Raw genomic sequence first — 19438 nt, 5'->3', positions numbered from 1 at the left:
CGAGCTTTCTGAGTACGTGTAGATTAAAGCGGTCGAAAACCCTGCTGTGAGGCTAACAAAGTCGCATTTCTTATGAGTGGTCGAGTTTTAAACCGTGCCCTATCCGATGGGAATCCATGCTGTAATTGTATGGAGAGTGATGAGGTAGTATGAACTCAACATCTATTCCTTAGCTTTCCTGCTTTCGCGAGGCTATTTAGAGATGGACATTTTAGGCCTCTTTTTGAAGAAGCTGTATGCACGAGTAATAAGTAAACTCGATTTAGAATTTCCTGTCCCGCACTTCGGAAAATGTGCCTCAGCTGTTTGGGAACCACTTTTTTGGGCTTTTACACAATTTAGACCAAATCTCACTAGAAAAGTGAGAAAAGCCCAAAAAAGTGGTTCCCAAACAGCTGAAGTACATTTTCCGAAGTGCGGGACAGGAAGTTGTAAATCGAGTTTACTTACTATATAGTATATATATATTTAATTGGCGCGTACACCCTTTTTGGATGTTTGGCCGAGCTCAAAATGGGTGACAAATAGGAATGGACTGAGCTAATCATCTCAGCCGCCGTAGCCGAACGGGTTGGTGCGTGATTACCATTCGGAAGTGCGTAGATTTGAGTATCTGGACATGAAACACAAAAATAATAGAAAACGTGTTATTCTATTAAGATTCGCCCCTCGGCCGACAGTGACAAACCTTCGAGTGTATCTCTACCATGAAAAAACTGCTCATAAAGAACCATTTGCCATTCGGAGGTGGCGTAAAACTGCAAGTACCTCCATTTGTGGACAAGAGGCACTCTAAAAATATGAGAAAAATCTTTACTGAGCATCACGATGAGTCTCTGCGGACGGAGTGAGCTATTTTTAGGAGCAGTACATCTAAACTCAGCTAAAATACTTAAAAACCATCAAATACATAAGCCAAAAAAAACCAAAATATTTTTAATTTAAAACATTTTTTTATTGAAATAATTTTATTTTTAAAAGCAAAATAAACTTAAAAAAAAAATCTCATACCCCTAAAAAGGCACCCGTTATGAGCATGTGAGAAATTGTGCGTTAGTATTTATCTTTTGGCACTTTGTAGTTTATAAAATGTTGTTGCCGTTGATGTGGTTATTTGCTGGCAACACAGGAGATATTTTGCAGATGAGCAGCCAGAGAAGCCAAAGCAGCAGCAGCAGCAGCAACGGGCGCAACAACCACCCACTCTTCAATTACTACATAAACAATGTTTTGTTTTCGTTTGCCATTTCACAGCTATTCGATTTAGTGCTATTAACCCGCTGATGTTGTTTTTGCTTCTGGATGTTTTGGTGGCACATTCTTGTAGAGGGGCGTATGCGTTTATTTTAATTGCGATTTCGTCTGTGTACTCTTCGGCGGAAGGGCAAATGTCTGTGAAATTGATTTCAATGAAAATTGTCTGATGGCAGGGGCGCAGAGACGCTTGCAGCAGCTAGAAACGAGTTATGCTTAATGCAAAAGTTTTAGAATATATTTACGGAGGTGATAGTCAAAAATGAATGTTTATCACGGGATGCAAAATATATGTACCTTCTTTATATTTGTATGTGTATGTGTTCTTATTTTAAATTATGTAATTCAGACAATGAATGCTGCGAATAAATAGAAGCGGCGAATTTAAGTGTACGTGCGTTAATTATGCACTATTTTCGCAAAAAAACAAAATGACTCACGTTTCATTCTGTTTACTTAGCTATTTTTGGTAGAATATAAATTTTTTATTGCTCCGAAAAATTAATTGCAAATTAGCTCTGTTTGGAGGCTGAGCATTTGGCAAGTCGAATAAATGTTTACCATGTCTTCTAATGATGATTGAGGAGCCGTAAGCATTGAGCTCCAATTTGATGAATTCATTATTTTTTCAACTGATATTAAATATTTTCGAAAATACCCATATGTACCCTATGATCCGAAAGTACCGGGAATTTTTGAATAAAACAAAGCAGAGTTAAATTTCAGGCAAATTTATTTTATCTCCTTCAAAATATGACCCGTCTGAAGCAACACATATGTGCCAACGTTTAACCCAGCCCTCCATGCACCCCTGGTAGCCGACGAAGGGATGGCCTTCAGCTCCTTCGTCGCATTCTCTTTGATCTCCTCTATCGACTGAAATATCCTTCCACGAAGTGGTAACTTAAGCTTGTGAAACAAAAAGAAGTCGCACTGGGCTATATCAAGTGAATGCGAAGCTTCCACGATGGTATTTACTTGGAGTTTGGACTAATAATCCAGCACAATTTGGGCTCGGTGCGATGGCGCGTTATCATCATGCAAAATCCAAGAATTGGTTGCCCACATTTCCGGCCGTTTGCGACGTACAGCATCTCTCAAACGTAAGAAAAAAATATGGGACGGTTCCCACATGTTCGGTTCGTTTAAATTAAACATTCTCGGTACTTTTTGATCATAGGGTATGTACATAAGTCAATTATGTATATAAACCAATTCAAACCAAGTATATATAAGTAAAATCTCGTTAAAAAAATACATTAAAAAAATTATTTAATTTCCTAAAATACATATGTGTGTAAGTGAATAGCTGTACATACATAGAATGCTTCGGTTTGCACAGGGTCTTTTGCATTTTGAAGCTAAAATGTGTTAGAAAATCATAAATAATTTTCAAACTGCAACAAATACAAAATGACTCAACCAATTGGAGTAATTTTGCCAAGAACAGCCAGGTGCATATCCTGGGCACAGAAGAATTACGAAATGGTAGATAAGATAGCTTGGAAGGGGCCAGTCTCCTTATTTCTAAGACCATGCCCATTTTGTGGCAGGCCATATCCATTTTGTAGGCAGCCACCGTAGTCGAATGGGTTGGTGGGTGACTACCATTCGGGAGTGCCTAAGTTCGAATCTCTGTGCATGAAAGAGGAAAATAATAGGAAAAGTTTTTTTCTAATAGCCGTCGCTCTTCGGTAAGCAATGGGAAAGCTCCGAGTGCATATCTGCCATGACTGTAGCTCCCTCCATTTTGGAACAACATAAAGTCACACGCCACAAATAGGAGGAGGAGCGCTACCAAGCACCTATCAGAAGTGTATGGGCGAATTATTATTATTTTTTATTTTTCTTATCCATTTTGTGGGTTAGGAAGGTGCACTTTTTGCCTCCTTATGCAGAACGTAGAGGAAATTTAATTTTGGAATCATAACAGTAATTATAAAAGTATTGCAGACTGAAATATTATTAATAAAATTTATCAACTATTTTTAATTTGATAAATATTTTGAAAATTTAATTTATCTATTTTTAAATTTTGATTTACTACTTAATATACTTTGCTCTTCTGTTTTCAGCGTAAATAAAAAAATATAACAAATTTAAATCATCAATAATATGCGCCACACAGCAACAGGTTGAACTGAAGGAAAATTTTGTTTTGAACAACTCGAACCCAGAACTAAGCAATGGTCTGCCAAAAAATTCCTACCGGAAATTACATCCTTTTCTGCATTCATGTGGTACTAGCAATTGGTAAGTTTTTTAAGTAAAAAATAACTAAGCCTTTAATTACTAGTTCAGAACTAGTTTTAATTGGCTACAAAGATTTTTACTCATCAACTCGACTTTTCTTCAGCTTTTTAATTCATGGTGGAGGACCTTTCCTTGTAGCGCACAGTGCGGCCGATTCCCGAAAAGCTGGCCAAAACTCAAAAAATTAAGTAATTGATTCAAAATTTCTTACTCGGGGGTTGTCGGGGTCGCTGATTACGAATTTGATCTTAAAATTTTGAAAATCCACCCCCTTCCACCCCTATTGGCCACCCCCTCACGTGAAATAGCGTATATTCTAGAACATAATCAAGATGCATGTTAATTAATATGTTTTCGGGGTCGCTGATTACGAATTTGATCTTAAAATTTTGAAAATCCACCCCCTTCCACCCCTATTGGCCACCCCCTCACGTGAAATAGCGTATATTCTAGAACATAATCAAGATGCATGTAAATTTATATGTTTTCGGGGTCGCTGATTAGCAAGTGGTAGCAGCTGAATCTTGTTTTATTCAGTAACCATTACTTTTTTGAGTAACCTTTAATAGGTTTCAAAGCGGCGTTGTATTACTATACAGTTTGAAAACTCAAATTTTATAAAAAAAATTGCAAAAAATGTATCTACGTATTGCTGCAGCTAAAAATTTTGTGTCGAGGTATTGATATGTACTAAAGATTTCTCGTATTTTACTAACCTTCCGAATATGATTCCATTTGGTTTTGTTCAATTTACTCCATTACAAAATCTTTCAAATGTGTACAACTTTCACTATTCATCGACAGTAATACGATGCTCAAACGAAGGCCACGTTGCGACTGAAAATACAGAGGATACTTAGGGTACAGGACGTTGCTATGAACGGTTTTCACTACTCAAGGCATTACTGTAGTCAACCCAAAGACAAAAAAACTCTATCTAGAAACTTTTTTTTTCGACTTTTGGCCAGCTTTTTGGGAATCGGCCGCACTGTGTAGCGGGAGGAATGAATAATTGCAGGTCGGTGACAAGTGGCCAACAAAAGTTTTTACAGCCAATTTTTACATCCTCGATTAGTGATGAATGCAGCTGATAATTTTTTTTCTTTAAGCAGAGCCACAATCAACCGTTGGGTTTCATGTTTCGGTTCTGGCTGGTGTCATATTTCCCCATATGGCAGAAATATTTTCATATTTCCAAGAGCCTTATCAAATTTAACAGCTGGAATTATATTGCGATGCCACTGAAACATTTTGTTTTTTTATAAAATAAATGAACACCTACTAGGGGCAAGATCACCCAGTCAGCCGGCAAATTAGACATTCACAAATTTTTTTTTGACGAAATTGTTAGACGCCGAACTTTTCCCATTTATTTATTTTAAGTGCTTTCAATGAACATCAGATTTATAATATTAAAAAACAAGAAAGACATTTTGAATGGCGGCCTTACACAGCCATATTTATATAATTGGCGCGAACATCCTTTTTGGATGTTTGGCCAAGCTCCTCCTCCTATTTGTGGTGTGCGTCTTGATGTTGTTCCACAAATGGAGGGACCTACAGTTTCAAGTCGACTCCAAACGGCAGATATTTTTATGAGGAGCTTTTTCATGGCAGAAATACATTCGGAGGCTTGCCATTGCCTGCCGAGGGGGACGGCTATTAGAAAAATGTTTTTCTTAATTTTGGTGTTTTTCTTAAATTTGGAGATTCGAACCAACGTTCTCTCTGTGAATTCCGAATGGTAATCACGCACCAACCCATTCGGCTACGGCGGCCTTATTGGCACTTAGATATATTTGGAGCCTGCATTTCCTACTTCAATCTAATTTTGAAAACTTTTGCCACGCAGAAATCCTTACAGCGATTAGAAAAAAGGGGGTCCGATGGCACAATATGGATCGGATATGGCGGTTGAATTAGTAACTCTCATTCAAATTCATTAATTTATTCCACGCTTCGTGTAAGGTATGGCTGAATAAAAAATATTCTTTACTGACAAAGCAGGTCACTTCTAAATTACAAATTTATTTACTCAATGCAATTGTTCGCAGTAGAAGACTGCATTCACAGTTTGTGCGTATTTCAGCGCTACAAAAATTGATTAATCCAGCGCAAAGTTCACAAAAGAACTCTTTAAGGGCCACAGTTTTATGTATTTACTATATATTATATTATATTTTCTTCCTTCTTCTTCTTCTTAATTGGCGCGATAACCGCTTACGCGATTTTGGCCGAGTTTAACAAAGCGCGCCAATCGTTTCTTTCTCGTGCTAACCGGCGCCAATTGGACACACCAAGTGAAGCCAAGTCCTTCTTCACCTGATATTTCCAATGCAGAGGAGGCCTTCCTCTTCCTCTGCTACCACCAGCTGGTACCGCATCGAATACTTTCAAAGCCGGAGAGTTTGTATCCATTCGGACGACATGACCCAGCCAACGTAGCCGCTGGATCTTTATTCGCTGCGCTATGTCTATGTCGTCGTAAAGCTCATACAGCTCATCGCTCCATCGTCTGCGATGCGAGTATTCGCCGTTACCAACGTGCAAAGGTCCAAGAATCTTACGCAGAATCTTTCTCTCGAACACTCCAAGCGTCGCTTCATCGGATGTTGTCATCGTCCAAGCTTCTGCGCCATACGTTAGGACGGGCATGATGAGAGTCTTGTAGAGCGTTAGTTTTGTTCGTCGAGAGAGACTTTACTGCTCAGTTGCCTACTTAGTCCAAAATAGCACTTGTTGGCAAGAGAGATTCTACGTTGGATATTAGGGCTGACATTGTTATCGGTGTTAATGCTGGTTCCTAAATAAACGAAGTCTTTTAGCAACCTCGAAATTATAACTGTCAACAGTGACGTGAGTGCCGATACGCGAGTGCGCCGACTGTTTGTTTGAATACAGGAGGTACTTCGTTTTGTCCGCGTTCACCACCAGACCCATTCGCTTTGCCTCTTTATCCAGTTTGGAGAAGGCAGAACTAACAGCGCGGTTGTTAAGGCCGATAATGTCAATATTATCGACATATGCCTGCAATTGTACGCTCTTATAAAATATTGTGCCTGAGCGATTAAGTTCTGCGGCTCATACGATGCTCTCCAACATCAGGTTAAAGAAGTCACACGACAGCGAGTCGCCCTGTCTGAAACCTCGTTTGGTATCAAACGGCTCGGACAGGTTCTTCCCAATTCTGACGGCGCTGCTGGTGTTGAGCAACGTCATCTTGCATAGCCGTATTAGTTTTGCGGGGATACCAAATTCAGACATCGCGGCATACAAGTAACTCCTTTCCGTACTGTCGAATGCAGCTTTGAAATCGACGAAAAGATGGTGTGTGTCGATTCTCCTCTCGTGTGTCTTTTCCAAGATTTGGCGTATTGTGAATGTCGATGGTAGACTTTCCACATCTAAAGCCACACTGATAAAGTCCAATTAGTTGGTTGACGGTGGGTTTCAGCCTTTCACACAATACGCTCGCTAGAACCTTATAGGCGATATTTAGAAGACTAATACCGCGGTAATTGGCACAGATTGCAGGATCCCCCTTCTTATGGATTGGGCAGAGCAGACTTAAATTCCTATCGGCAGGCATACTTTCATCCGACCATATTGTGTATAGAAGCTGATGCATGCACCTTACCAGCTCCTCGCCGCCATGTTTAAATAGATCAGCCGGCAGTCCGTCGGCGCCTGCGGCTTTGTTGTTCTTTAGCACGTTATCGCTATTCTCACCTCGTCACGGTCGGGTAGCGGAACGACAATTCCGTCGTCGTCGATTGGGGTATCGGGATCTTCACATTCTCTGTGACATGCGCAACTGTCACTATTTAACAGGTTCGAGAAGTGTTCCCTCCATAATTTAAGATTGCTCTGGATGTCAGTCACCAGTTCGCCGTCTTTGTTCTTACAGGAAAACGCCCCGGTCTTAAAACCTTCTGTAAGCCACCGAACTTTCTGATAGAATTTTTGGGCGTTGTTCCTGTTGGCCAGCATCGCAAGCTCCTCGCACTCACGTATTTCGGCCTCTCGTTTCTTCTTTCGGATAATACGTCTCTCTTCCTTTTTTAGCTCTCGGTAGCGATCCCGCATGGCTCGCGTTGCGCCCGATCGCAGCGTGGCTCTATAGGCGGCATCCTTTCTTTCTGACATTCCTCGTCGTACCAATTGTTTTTTCGGGCTCGGCGGAGTCCAATTTCTTCTTCGGCGGCTCCATTTCTCGTGCATGCCGGTTTGTTGGGCAGTGCTCTCTGAGAGCAGGAGTGAGAGTCGTGTGGCGAATCTTCTGGCTGCCTGTTGTGATTGCAGCTTTTCGATGTCGAACATTCTTTGTGTAGGTAGATGTACGTTTTTTGCGGCACAGAGGCATGTGCGCAGTTTGGCTGCAACAAGGTAATGATCCGAGTTGGTATTGGGTCCTCGAATCGTACATACATATAATACACTAGAAGCGTGTCTTCCATCTATCACAACATGATCGATCTGGTTTCGTGTTTTTCGATCAGGGGACAGCCAGGTAGCTTGGTGGATCTTTTTATGCTGGAATCTGGTGCTGCAGACTACCATGTTTCGGGCCCCGGAGAAGTCGATCAGCCTCTGTCCGTTACCGGATGTTTCGTTGTGCAGGCTGAATTTTCCGACTGTGGGACCAAAAATTCCCTCCTTGCCCACCCTAGCGTTGAAGTCGCCAAGCACGATTTTTATGTCGTGGCTGGGGCAGCGCTCATAGGAACGTTCCGAGCGCTCATAGAAGGAATCTTTGGTCGCATCGCTCTTCTCTTCCGTCGGAACGTGGGCGCGAATTAGCGATATGTTAAAAAAACGGGCTTGGATTCGGATTATTGCGAGACGCTCCTCCATCGGAGTGAACGACAGTACTTGGCGATGAAGTCTCTCTCCCACAAAAAATCCGGACACCGAATTTGCGCTCCTTTACATGGTAGCATAGCTGTAGTAGACGTAGCAAGGTCCTATGGTTTTCTTACCTTGCCCCGTCCATCGCATCTCTTGGATGGCAGTGATGTCAGCCTTTACTCTCACGAGGACATCAACCAGCCGGGCAGAGGCACCTTCCCCATTAAGGGACCGGACATTCCAGGTGCATGCCCTCAAATCGTATTCCCTATTTCGTTTGCAGGGGTCGTCATCAGTGTTGGAAGTTCTCATCTGAGGCTTTGTTGCTGTTTTCATTGGGGGGCTTTTTAAGTGGCGGGTCCCAAACCCAGCGTACAACCAGCTATCCTGGAATGCTTCGCCTTCTCACGTTAGCTTACTCCCGAACGGGTGTTCGGGAGCTACCCAGAGGATACGTGGACTAATCCCGGACGTTGTGAGCTGCTTGAACCATATGCAGAAGAATCGTCCTGGCCACTCCCAAGTGAATGGCGATCAGTAACTTTCCCCACTTGCGTGGACTTCTACACATGGAACCATCCTCCATATTTTCTTCCACTACACCAAATTTTGCAACTACATGAAGAAAGTAGTTGATGTATCATTTGTTAAAAATAGAAATTAGCTAAAATTCATCTGAATTTAATGACAAGAATGGCATTTACTTTAAGTTTTCTAATAAACTCGTAGCGCCATCTATGTGTGCTTTTCCAGAATATAAATTTACGTGCATTTAGCTGTTTACTTTCGTTTTCTTTTCGACGATTGCCGGCTTTCAACTTTTTATTTGCTCAAAGGAAAAAAAAAATTCAAAAAACAACAACTTCAACAGTAACAAAATAATGTTTGAATCAATACCGTAAATTGAGTGTCGCTTTTCGTTTTAAAGTTCATGGCTGCCTGTTGGTCTTCAACTTCTTGGACTGAATCCAATAATCGGTTTCAATAAAGCCACTATCGCTTGGTTTTGCCTTGCCAAAAGTTCGATGAAGAAGAAAGCATAGGAAGTTGTGCGCATATATGCGTGTACATGAGTGAGTGTCTAACATTTCAGTAGACAGTCAGCGGGTAAACGACGCCGACAGATGATAGCAAATTAAAAATTCAAATTAGCGTGAATTTGGCAAGCGCTTAATTTCATGATTTTTTTTTTGGCATTACGCAGGCCAGATTGATAAAGTTTTTTTATAATATATCGCACTTTGTAGACTTTTAGGCGTTTTCTTATAAGGCGATAATTTATAAAAAAGAACTGTTTATGTTTTTTCACAAAAATGCCATTTGGGTAGTAGTGGTCTCTCTCTTTGTCAAACTCCGCATACAAAAAACAGAGTATCGTTCTGAATAAAAGTCTTCCACTGTGTTCGTGATCGCTTATGTTTCACTTGACGACATAGGCAGATTCACAGCCAACTCAAGATGGTTCGACTAATAAAAAGCAGTGGTGTATGGTGCCATGCCAGCCTTCGAAAATCCATTGCAAAATTTATGTACTGCGAAAAGTTTGAATATTTCGCATTACAACGCGCACAATAAATAGCTTAACAAATAAATTAGCTTAAATTCAATGAGGCGACACAACAGGCAGAGTAGCTGAAAAAACAAAGATGCAAATAAAAAAGTGAAAGAAAAAATAAAAAAAAAACAAAAAACAAAAAAAGTTTTACACCAAAAAGTTGCAACAAAGTAAAAAGGCAAATGTGGTGACAATCGATCATTAATTTCGAACAAGGAAATGAAGACTGTGAAAAAATGTAAGCTTTCAAAATATTTATTTTCCTTTTTTTTCGGATAAGGAAACAAGCAGCTCACAGCTCATTGCTTGTTTCCTCTCAAGCCTGTAGCACACAAAAAATATACAATTCCACATTTGGGTTTTTATAAACTTTGTTTGTGTCTTTCTTTGTCTTTTTGTTGGGTCTTAATGACCCTGTGTGCCATGTCAACCGATTGTCAACACACTGACAATTGCTGTCAGCACATTTGTTGCGTTTGTTGTATTAACGCCAGCAACATAGAAGCTTCCGTTTATCTCCAATGAAGCAAAAAAATGTAAAAGGAAAGAAATAAGGCCAACAAATTACTTACAGACCATAAAATTTGATATATTATATATACAAGTATTCTTTTTTTATACTAACTTCTTGTGGCCTCTGCATTACAGTTCAGAGGTGTCTAGGAGGTATGTGGGGGCGTTTAAATGCCACTGCGGTTATATTGTGAATTTTCTTATTGACTGATGAATTTATTGGCGCAAGGAAGTGAATGATTTGTTATTTTTGTAAATTTGTATTGTAGAAAAACGAAATTGGAAATTTAATTACATCAAAGTGTTTTTGTCAGGTGCCCATACCCGGGTGTGCACTTTTTGTGAGCAAATGAAATTGAGAAATGAGGATTGAACTTGAAAATAATGCGATACGCTGAGGTCAGCGGAAAATCAGTGTTGGGAAGTGGGTGCTTATAAAAAGTACGCACTTGTCACTTGATAATGGCACACACAGCTGGTGTCTAGTAGAATCGGAGAGTGGCTAAAGAAACGGAAGGAAGAGAGCGACCGATATACTAGCTTAAGTGTAAGCGCTTCCATGTATTGCCTTTAAACCCACTAAATTTTCCTAATAATCCTAATATTAATAATCATATCCCTGAAAGGTATTTAGGCCGAATTTCTCCTCCAGTTTTCCGCATGCGATTTGGTGTTGCCGCACTGTTGTGAACCTACATTTGTATACCGCCTCTGAACAGCAGATGGACCTTTATGGGGAACGTTGTCATGACATAGATGCACTCTTAGGTTTGGCATTGCCAACCGGCTGCCTTTTCTGAAGCAATCAGTTGGCTTGATCCATTCTACAACATTCTTTAATGAATCCCCAATAAACATCACAAACCCACCGAACACATCCAAAATAAAGTATTAAATTGAAATCAAAGATCTACCTTTTTTTCGAAAGAGGAAAAACTCATCAAACTTCCACTAGATATATAATCATTCAGTCACATTCAAAAAGAAACCAAAGAGCTTTATTTTTTCGAAAGAGGAAAAAGCTTAGCTGTCAAACTTTCACTAGGTGTCTAAGCTTTCAGCTACATTTAGAAATAAACCGAAGCATTTAAATCGGAAGTGCAGAGGATGAAATGTAACTTGGCCCGATACTGCCTTGCGGCTGCCTAAATTGGCAACATCTGCTTTTAAGTGCCTTCATATTTTACCTTCCCCAGCTTCTGGATACTGTTTTCCTTGTATATCTACCTACTGATATAGTTCGTAAAGTTCATTCAACTCATCGTCTTAAATAGCCGTTAATGTTCAGCGATAATACCCTTCAAAAATACTGCGCGCGTCACCTTATCTTAGATTCTGATCAAATGAAGTTTAGATTCATAAAGTAAAGCGTTTCATAAAAAAATTCAATGAGTTTTATTATTGAATTATCTCAGTTTTGTCACCTGCTTCAAATTTACATTCCGTCAAAAAAGTAACGGGAAATGCAGAATAATAAATCGCCTCGGTTGGCCTATTTTGAAATAATAGGACTATGAATAAGTTCGTGCGGTTTTTTTTCGAAATTTGAAACTTTATTGACGTAAAATGGTTACAAATTTAATATTCAAAATATTGTCCATCGCTTACTACTACTTTTTCCCATCTTTCTGGCAATTCACGGACTCCCTTTGTGAAAAATTCGGTCGGTTTTGCCGCAATCCACGAATCGATCCATTTTTTGACTTCATCGTAATTACGGAAGTGCTGGTCAGCCAGGCCATGTTGCATCGATCGGAAGAGATAGTAATCGGATGGCGCAAGGTCTGGACTATACGGCGGGTGGGGTAGGACATCCCATTTGAGCGTTTCTAAGTATGTTTTGACCACTTGTGCAACATGTGGCCGAGCATTGTCATGTTGCAAAATAACTTTGTCGTGTCTATCGGCGTATTGCGGCCGTTTTTCTCGCAGTGCTCGGCTCAAACGCATCAATTGTCGTCGGTAGACATCCCCCGTAATCGTTTCATTCGGTTTCAGTAGCTCATAATACACAACACCCAGCTGGTCCCACCAGATACACAGCATAACCTTCAGGCCATGAATATTCTGCGCCGACGTCGATGTTGAAGCATGGCCAGGGTATCCATACGTTGCCCGACGTTTTGGATTGTCGTAATGGACCCACTTTTCATCGCCAGTCACAATTCGATGCAAAAAACCCTTTCTTTTGTGCCGTTGAAGCAGTTGTTCGCATGCCATAAAACGGCGTTCAACGTCTCTTGGCTTCAATTCATACGGCACCCAATGGCCTACCTTTCGGATCATTCCCATGGCTTTTAAACGTTTGGAAATGGTTGATTGATCAACTCCCAAAGTTTTTGCAACCTCTTCTTGCGTTTGAGCCGGATCTTGATCGAGCAATTCCTCCAATTCGGTATCCATGAACTTTGGCGGCGCACCCTCGCGTTCTTCGTCTTCCAAGCCAAAATCACCACTTTTAAAGCGTGCAAACCACTTCTGGCACGTTCGCTCAGATAGAGCATGCTCACCATAAACTTCCACCAAGATACGATGACTTTCGGCTGCTTTTTTCTTCATATTAAAATAATGAAGAAGAATTCCCCGCAAAAACACATTATTTGGCACGAAATTCGACATTTTCAAGTGTGGTAAAAATATTGTTGTTTACGCTTCAAATAAAAAACTTATACTGACGTTTGTGCCTTACGACAGTAGCTCTCCAATGAATGTTTGGAAATGTGGATCGATGGAATAATAATCAAGTTACGCCATCTGTTGTAAAACCGCACGAACTTATAAATAGACCTATTAATAAACTTAAGCCAATACGTAATGAAATCACCACCACATTTTTCGAACGAGTGCCTTGAAGTGGGGGAGAGTGAAAAAATTAGTAGCTGCAAGCGAGCAGTTAATTTGTTTTTCCCTTGCAACTTTGTGGTTTCAATATCAAAGTGATTTGCATTTTTTGTAGCTTTGTTTATTTATTTACACGCTGACTGAAAATTTGGCAATCCACTAAATTGGAAACTCAAAATACATGCAAATGTTTGTGACTCGAGTGACTTGTATAGATTCATCTTGATTAGCTGAGTACCTGAGGTCTAAAATACGCTCACAAAATCCATGACTTCTTTTGCTGCAAATCTGGTCTTCTTCGATGAGTTTGCTCTCTTAAACGCCCATTTGTTTTATTTCCTTATTGGCGTCTAATCTTTTTTAAATCTTAAATCCCTTTGAATAGGCGTTTTAAGTTATCAATTGCCTGCACTTCTTTCGCAGAATATAAATAAGCACTGGACCTTCCGTCACACGGTGTTATGTTTCCCATGCTCTGCAAAGACTTTATTGATACAAATTCACTGCCCATTCATAACAATCGCATAACAATTTATTTTGCAAGCGCCGAAAAGCTGACTGCAGCGGAAAGTCATTAAAATATCTGATCATTTTACGAGCTCATCTGCAGAAGTGTATAGGAATGAGTACAAAATATTTTATACATACACCGGTTTACGTGCATTAACAGCCATGTCGTTACGATAACAATTTTTAATGGATAAATGTACAAAAAAGAGATGGGCAAGTGAAGTGCTGAAACTAGAGGCAGGCGAGCAGACAACCGTGACCTTGGCCAGGCATGAGGAAAGCAAGACTCATGCGAAAAACGCAAAAAGGCCAAGGAATGAAAAAGTAAAACACAAAAAGTTGTAAGCAGCACAGACAAGTATGACAAAGAGCTGACCAAAGAAAAAAAAACAACAAACGAAGAAAATCAACACGTCAAACAATAACTGTGGTGTGGAATGTTAACGATGCGGGTAGAGTAAATAAAACGCAGCTAACAGTAAAAGAGAGGCCGCTTGAGTTTCTGCGTGGTTGAACGATAAAGGAGTGATGGCGGAGAGTTCAAGGAGAGAAGGAAAACTATACGAGAAATGAGAATAAACGGAAGCAAATGTCGGCATTGCGAGAATATTTCACGATTATTCGTTGAAATGCTGAATGGGACTGCAATAAAGCAACAAGCGATAAAAGCCGAAGACATCCCGCAAAATTGAGAAAAAAGGAATAAAATGAAAAATAAACAAAAAGAAGAAAGTAAAAATAAAACATGAGCAAAGCGCTGTTTTATAAGCAACATTCGTGTGCTTGTCACCAAGGAACCATAAGTAAATGCCATGAAAAAGGAATTTATTAGCCTGAAGGGAAGGTGAAAGCCGGTATTATGAATAATAAAAGTTGAAAGGAAAGAGTTACTCGTGCAAAATAAGTCCAATGACCGGCAATATATGAAAAAAAATAACAGAAAATGAGAAATCGCTGGGCACAGCTTAGATACGCGCAACTCAGGCAGGAATGTAGCCAATACCCTTTACTTAATCACTAAAAGTAGCAATAAAATACTGGCTAAGCTCTCTAGACAGCGTTTTTGCACTGGAAATGCATTACTGTGAGGGTGAAAGTGCAGAAAATTATTGCGTGGTCATAGCTATTCTAAATTACTGCAACAGAAACAGTTGGGCGTTTTGAAGTACTATATTATTGGAAATATTAAAAAAAAACTTAATAATTTTCATCATATTAGAGGAAATAGTTTTCCAAAGGGTGTTTGTAGTGGGCGCGCGTCTATCATACAGACAGCGCATTGCGTCACTGTGCCTTGGCTAAGTGCCACGCGCAAGTGTGGTCACTCGACACGAGGGCGCCAATATTTGTCAATAGTGTTTACTCACACAGACAAGTTATGGATAAGTGTTGGCGCCACCCACACGCGCCACTCGAAAGTGTGGATAATTTCCAAGCCTGACAATGGAAAATTATCTTTGAGTGTTTCTGCGAGCTACTGAAATTTGTTGCAGTGAAAGCTTCTCCGCTCATCTGAGCTGAGCTAGGTGAGGTGTTTAGATGGCATATTTATACAGTGCTTATGACTGGGAAACAGTTTTACTCACTGTGGTAGTATGCAACACAGGTATAAGATTACAAACAGTAAAAATTTGGTCATATTCTCATCTAATTTATAGCACCAAACTGATCGAACCTACCGAGTTTCCCTCGAAGTGTGAATGCAGCTTACCCACTTCCTATGCTTTTCATGCTCTGCCTATCAGCGAGGAGTGATTGGAAATTTGAGTACAAGGAGATGGTTAAATTTAAGTTCGAAAATTGTATTCGGAACAGTTTAATCTGTAACAAGAAAATTTGAAATAGTTAAACTTTTGCAGTCTAACAATAATAATTGGAAATGAGAACAGTTTTTTTGGGAATACTTTCAATGGTAACAATTCAGTGGGAACAAGTGACAATATGAGCACTAATCAATACGTGGATTGATTTTTAGTTTAGAATTTTCAGTGGGAATAGCTTAATCTGTAATAATACTAGGGGAAAAACTGTTAAAACCGCGATTAAACGCAAGCAAACAAATTGAGTTTTGTGGGAACACTTTAGGTGGGGATGAGTTTAGAGAGAGTATGTAGTTCAATGGAAATAAATTAGCTGAAGTAAAAATAAATAAATCATAAAGGAGACGTCAGTTGAAACAGAAAAACAAGAAAGGTTAAGGAAAAATGATAACAGATTTACTTGTAGTATTGTGCCTAGGCATTTGGGTACATAGTGTATAAGCAGCGACTTGCCAAATATTATATTGTACCATTTCACTATATTAGTATTCATGCATTTTCATACCTGCATGCATTTTCATGCCTTCCTTCTGAACTTAAAGAACTCATTTTGCAATTTTAAATTATCGGTAATTACTTTCCATCTCATTTCCCTACACAGTTTGTCTGCTACCCACACCCGCCACAACGTTCCTTCCGCTAACTTTGCCCACCACCGCAACGGCAAGTGCCACTTTAGCAGCCGTTATAGCGCCACCTAATGAATTGGCGGATACGATTATTGCACCCGATGCGATGGACAATTGCCCAATGGGTTATTTCCACTGCAACACATCGGCGCAGTGTGTGCCACAACGCTTGAATTGTGATGAGAAGGCAGATTGTGATGATGCCTCGGATGAGTGGAATTGCGTCAACGATGTGGATGCGAAGTTTTGGGATCACTTCTTCCGCAAGCAGCCGTATGGGCGGCATGACGATGTGCCAGTGGAGACGTGCTGTAAGTGCGAGGAATATGCTCATAAGTGACCAGCAATGGAAGGTTGCATGTGTGTATGTATGTATTTTGAATGCTACTGAATGGCAGTTAAATTAACAGTAAGTGTCGCTAATTGACGCGGACACACGCAACATCAAAGTGACAATTGGTGCGGCGCTGGCGTTAATTTGTTAGTTTCTTTACAAAAGTTGTTTGCTACTTTGTTTTTGTTTTTGTATTTTTGGTAATTTATTTTTCGCTCAATTGCTTGAAAAGCTTCTTTGTTTAATTTGTTCGTGTGTTTGAAGGAACACGTTTCACGCCGTTAATTAATGGCAAATTTTTTGCTTCATTTCTTTTCGTTAATTCTTATAGATAATAGTTTGTATGTTCTTTTTGTAATTTCCCCCTCATTTCCCGTTCTACACGTAGATTGGCTGAACAACACCAATTTCAACTGCCTTTGCCGTGGTGAGGAAATTTTATGCCGTTTCCAACAGCTAACGGCAATGCCTGCCAATTTGCCAGTCATGGAACTGGCAATGCTGTAAGTACGACATATAAATATACACTACAAACATACACATGCTTAAACATTTATACGCACACACATACATACACAAGAATACATACACATGGACACATGGACACATGGAATAATACTAACACTCTCATAATGCACGTCAAAGCGAGCTGTGGTCTGCTTGACTGTGGTTGTCACTTTTGATAGACGAGCACCGAAATCGCTTATGACACTGTGCAGCAAAACTAAAGTATATTTTGGAGTTTTACAAGGAATGCGGTAAATAGATCCAAGAAATAGTATTTATCACACCAAATTCTTAATATTTATATGCATCTGAATTTTTTTATATAAGTCAAGGGATAAAATGGCCTTTTAAATCACAAAATCTTTACGCCTGAGGTAAAAACATCCTAAAAAATGTATATCCAATGAAAGAATCTTGTTATTTCAAATGCCTTTTTATCCTAAGAAGGTTTATTCAAATTATTCAATCCTGAACTCCAAAAATGGGGGAAAGCTGATATCATTTCCTGGGCTAATTTATTACAACCCGTTGTCAGAACTTTGTAATTATTTCGATGTTGCACAGTGGTATGAGCACATTTGCGCTAATAAAAAGTTTCATAATGAAAGCATATCTGCGGAATCGAATTTATTTTATAATAAATAATTAGCTTTTAACAATTTTTATTGCGTCAGATAATTGCTGAGAGATAATGCCTGCTCATTCATGCACAATGCTTTTTACACATTTTGTATGTTGCGGCAAGAAATGGTTATCACCACATTTTGACATAACTTGCTTTTATTAATTTAAAAATTAATTAACGCATAAACTGTCTCATTAAATTAAGCCACCTAATTAAATTTTTAACCTTTTGCTTTGCTTTTCCTGTAACAGCGATTTAACCGGAAATAATTTTCCCTACATCGATGAACATTTTTTCGCACAGCTGCCAATAGTCGAGAGTCTGTAAGTATGGAAGAATACAAATACATGCATACACACATATACTCTCTATATTTATGCACACATTTTTTAGTATTTAAAATTATACAAATTTACAAATATTTATCACGGGCTTGAGCTGCCAAGCCTACTTCAGCATATAGCGACGCAAAACACACGAGAGGCAGCCAGTCAGGATAAAGTTTTGCTTGCTATTGAAATCTGTGTCATGTCTACAGAAACACTCAGCATATAAGTAAGTTTTGCATCTGTCATAGGTGTAGAGCATTTTCTCCTTATCACTAAGTTGTTACTCTGACAACACCAGAATACATTTAGTGATGCTACGGTGAATGACTTTTTGGCTCACCTGAAAGTTTCTCTACCGTAGGTCGCTAATGCCCATATATACGTAAAAATATTTAAAAATTCTATCAACGGGATAGCGTTAATTTTTTTCTATATAGAGAGTGATTCACCCTAATCTGTATGCTTATACGTACAGTGATGTAAAGAAAGACAGCGCCAAATATTCTGACCACGTCTTCGAAAAAAAATTAATTATGCAAAAGAAATATCCTCAAATATGTGAGTGTATAATTCACAGTTAGATGGGCATGAAAGAACGAATGAAAAATGGTGGAAAAAGAAGGAGAAGAAAATTTTGTGGTGCCAAAACCAATGGTCGCTTTTATGCTTAGAATAGCACCATAGAGCGCAAAGTTAAATATAAATACTCCTAGAAAGTCTAATTTAAATGCCTTACGCCGTAGTCGAGTGGGTTGGAGCGTGACTACGGCTTGCCTCGGTAGCGATGTCCACTGTGGACATAAAATATTGAATGATAGAAAAAACGCTCGCATTTTCGGCAGACAACGGCAAATCATCGAGTGGCTTTCATATTTTATAAAAAATACAGCTCCCAAATTTTAATTTCCGTGAAAATTTAACGATTTTTATAAAGAAAGCTTTTTTTTAATTTATATTTCCTTGAGACTGCTAATAAAATATATGTAATATATAAGTTAACAGCCAAATCATCGAACGTCCCTCGCAATGAATTCACCGAGCAACCCGCGCGCAACAATGTCGCTGAACCCGACCACATATGCAACATAAACAAAATAATGTGAGTCGGAGCAACGGCCAGCCGTTTCCGTTGTGTCGCAAGCGTTGGAATTCTGATCGGAAATATGCTGGGTCGGTTTTACAGACCACAAACCCATGGCATGATCTTTATGTACTTATTATGTATTTAGGTTTAGATTCATATTTCCATTTATGTACTTAGCTTTAGTCTTTTATTCATTCCATTCTTATAATCAGTTTTGTCCAGACAATTGTTTAATAAAGAACGATTGACTTTACTCCGGCACGCCGCCGTTAATATTTGATGTATTGATTTACACTGTTGAGCCACAAGGCCAATAGTCCAACAAAGGGGACGAAG

General features: G+C 39.4%; 1 protein-coding gene across 13 annotated transcripts in view; it reads left to right on the top strand.

The window, feature by feature from the left end:
* Positions 1-19438, top strand: part of LOC128859217 (relaxin receptor 2) — a 94443-nt gene that overhangs the window by 27676 nt on the left and 47329 nt on the right. For 11 of the 13 annotated variants that reach the window (XR_008454113.1, XM_054096023.1, XM_054096019.1 and 8 more), the window contains 4 exons: positions 3330-3507; positions 16196-16534; positions 16889-17060; positions 17941-18012. Coding sequence is in view for 12 of the 13 variants with exons in the window: in XM_054096023.1 (XP_053951998.1) it covers positions 3441-3507; positions 16196-16534; positions 16889-17060; positions 17941-18012 (650 nt within the window). In the remaining variant the exon portion in view is untranslated. The remainder of the gene's footprint in view (positions 1-3329; positions 3508-16195; positions 16535-16888; positions 17061-17940; positions 18013-19438) is intronic. The other 2 variants (XM_054096021.1, XM_054096024.1) reach the window with 2 other exon arrangements.

Source organism: Anastrepha ludens, chromosome 3, assembly GCF_028408465.1.
Source record: "Anastrepha ludens isolate Willacy chromosome 3, idAnaLude1.1, whole genome shotgun sequence".
Taxonomy (NCBI): Eukaryota; Metazoa; Arthropoda; class Insecta; order Diptera; family Tephritidae; genus Anastrepha; species Anastrepha ludens.
Note: the sequence above shows the minus strand (reverse complement) of the source record. Positions and strands in the feature narration are given on the sequence as shown.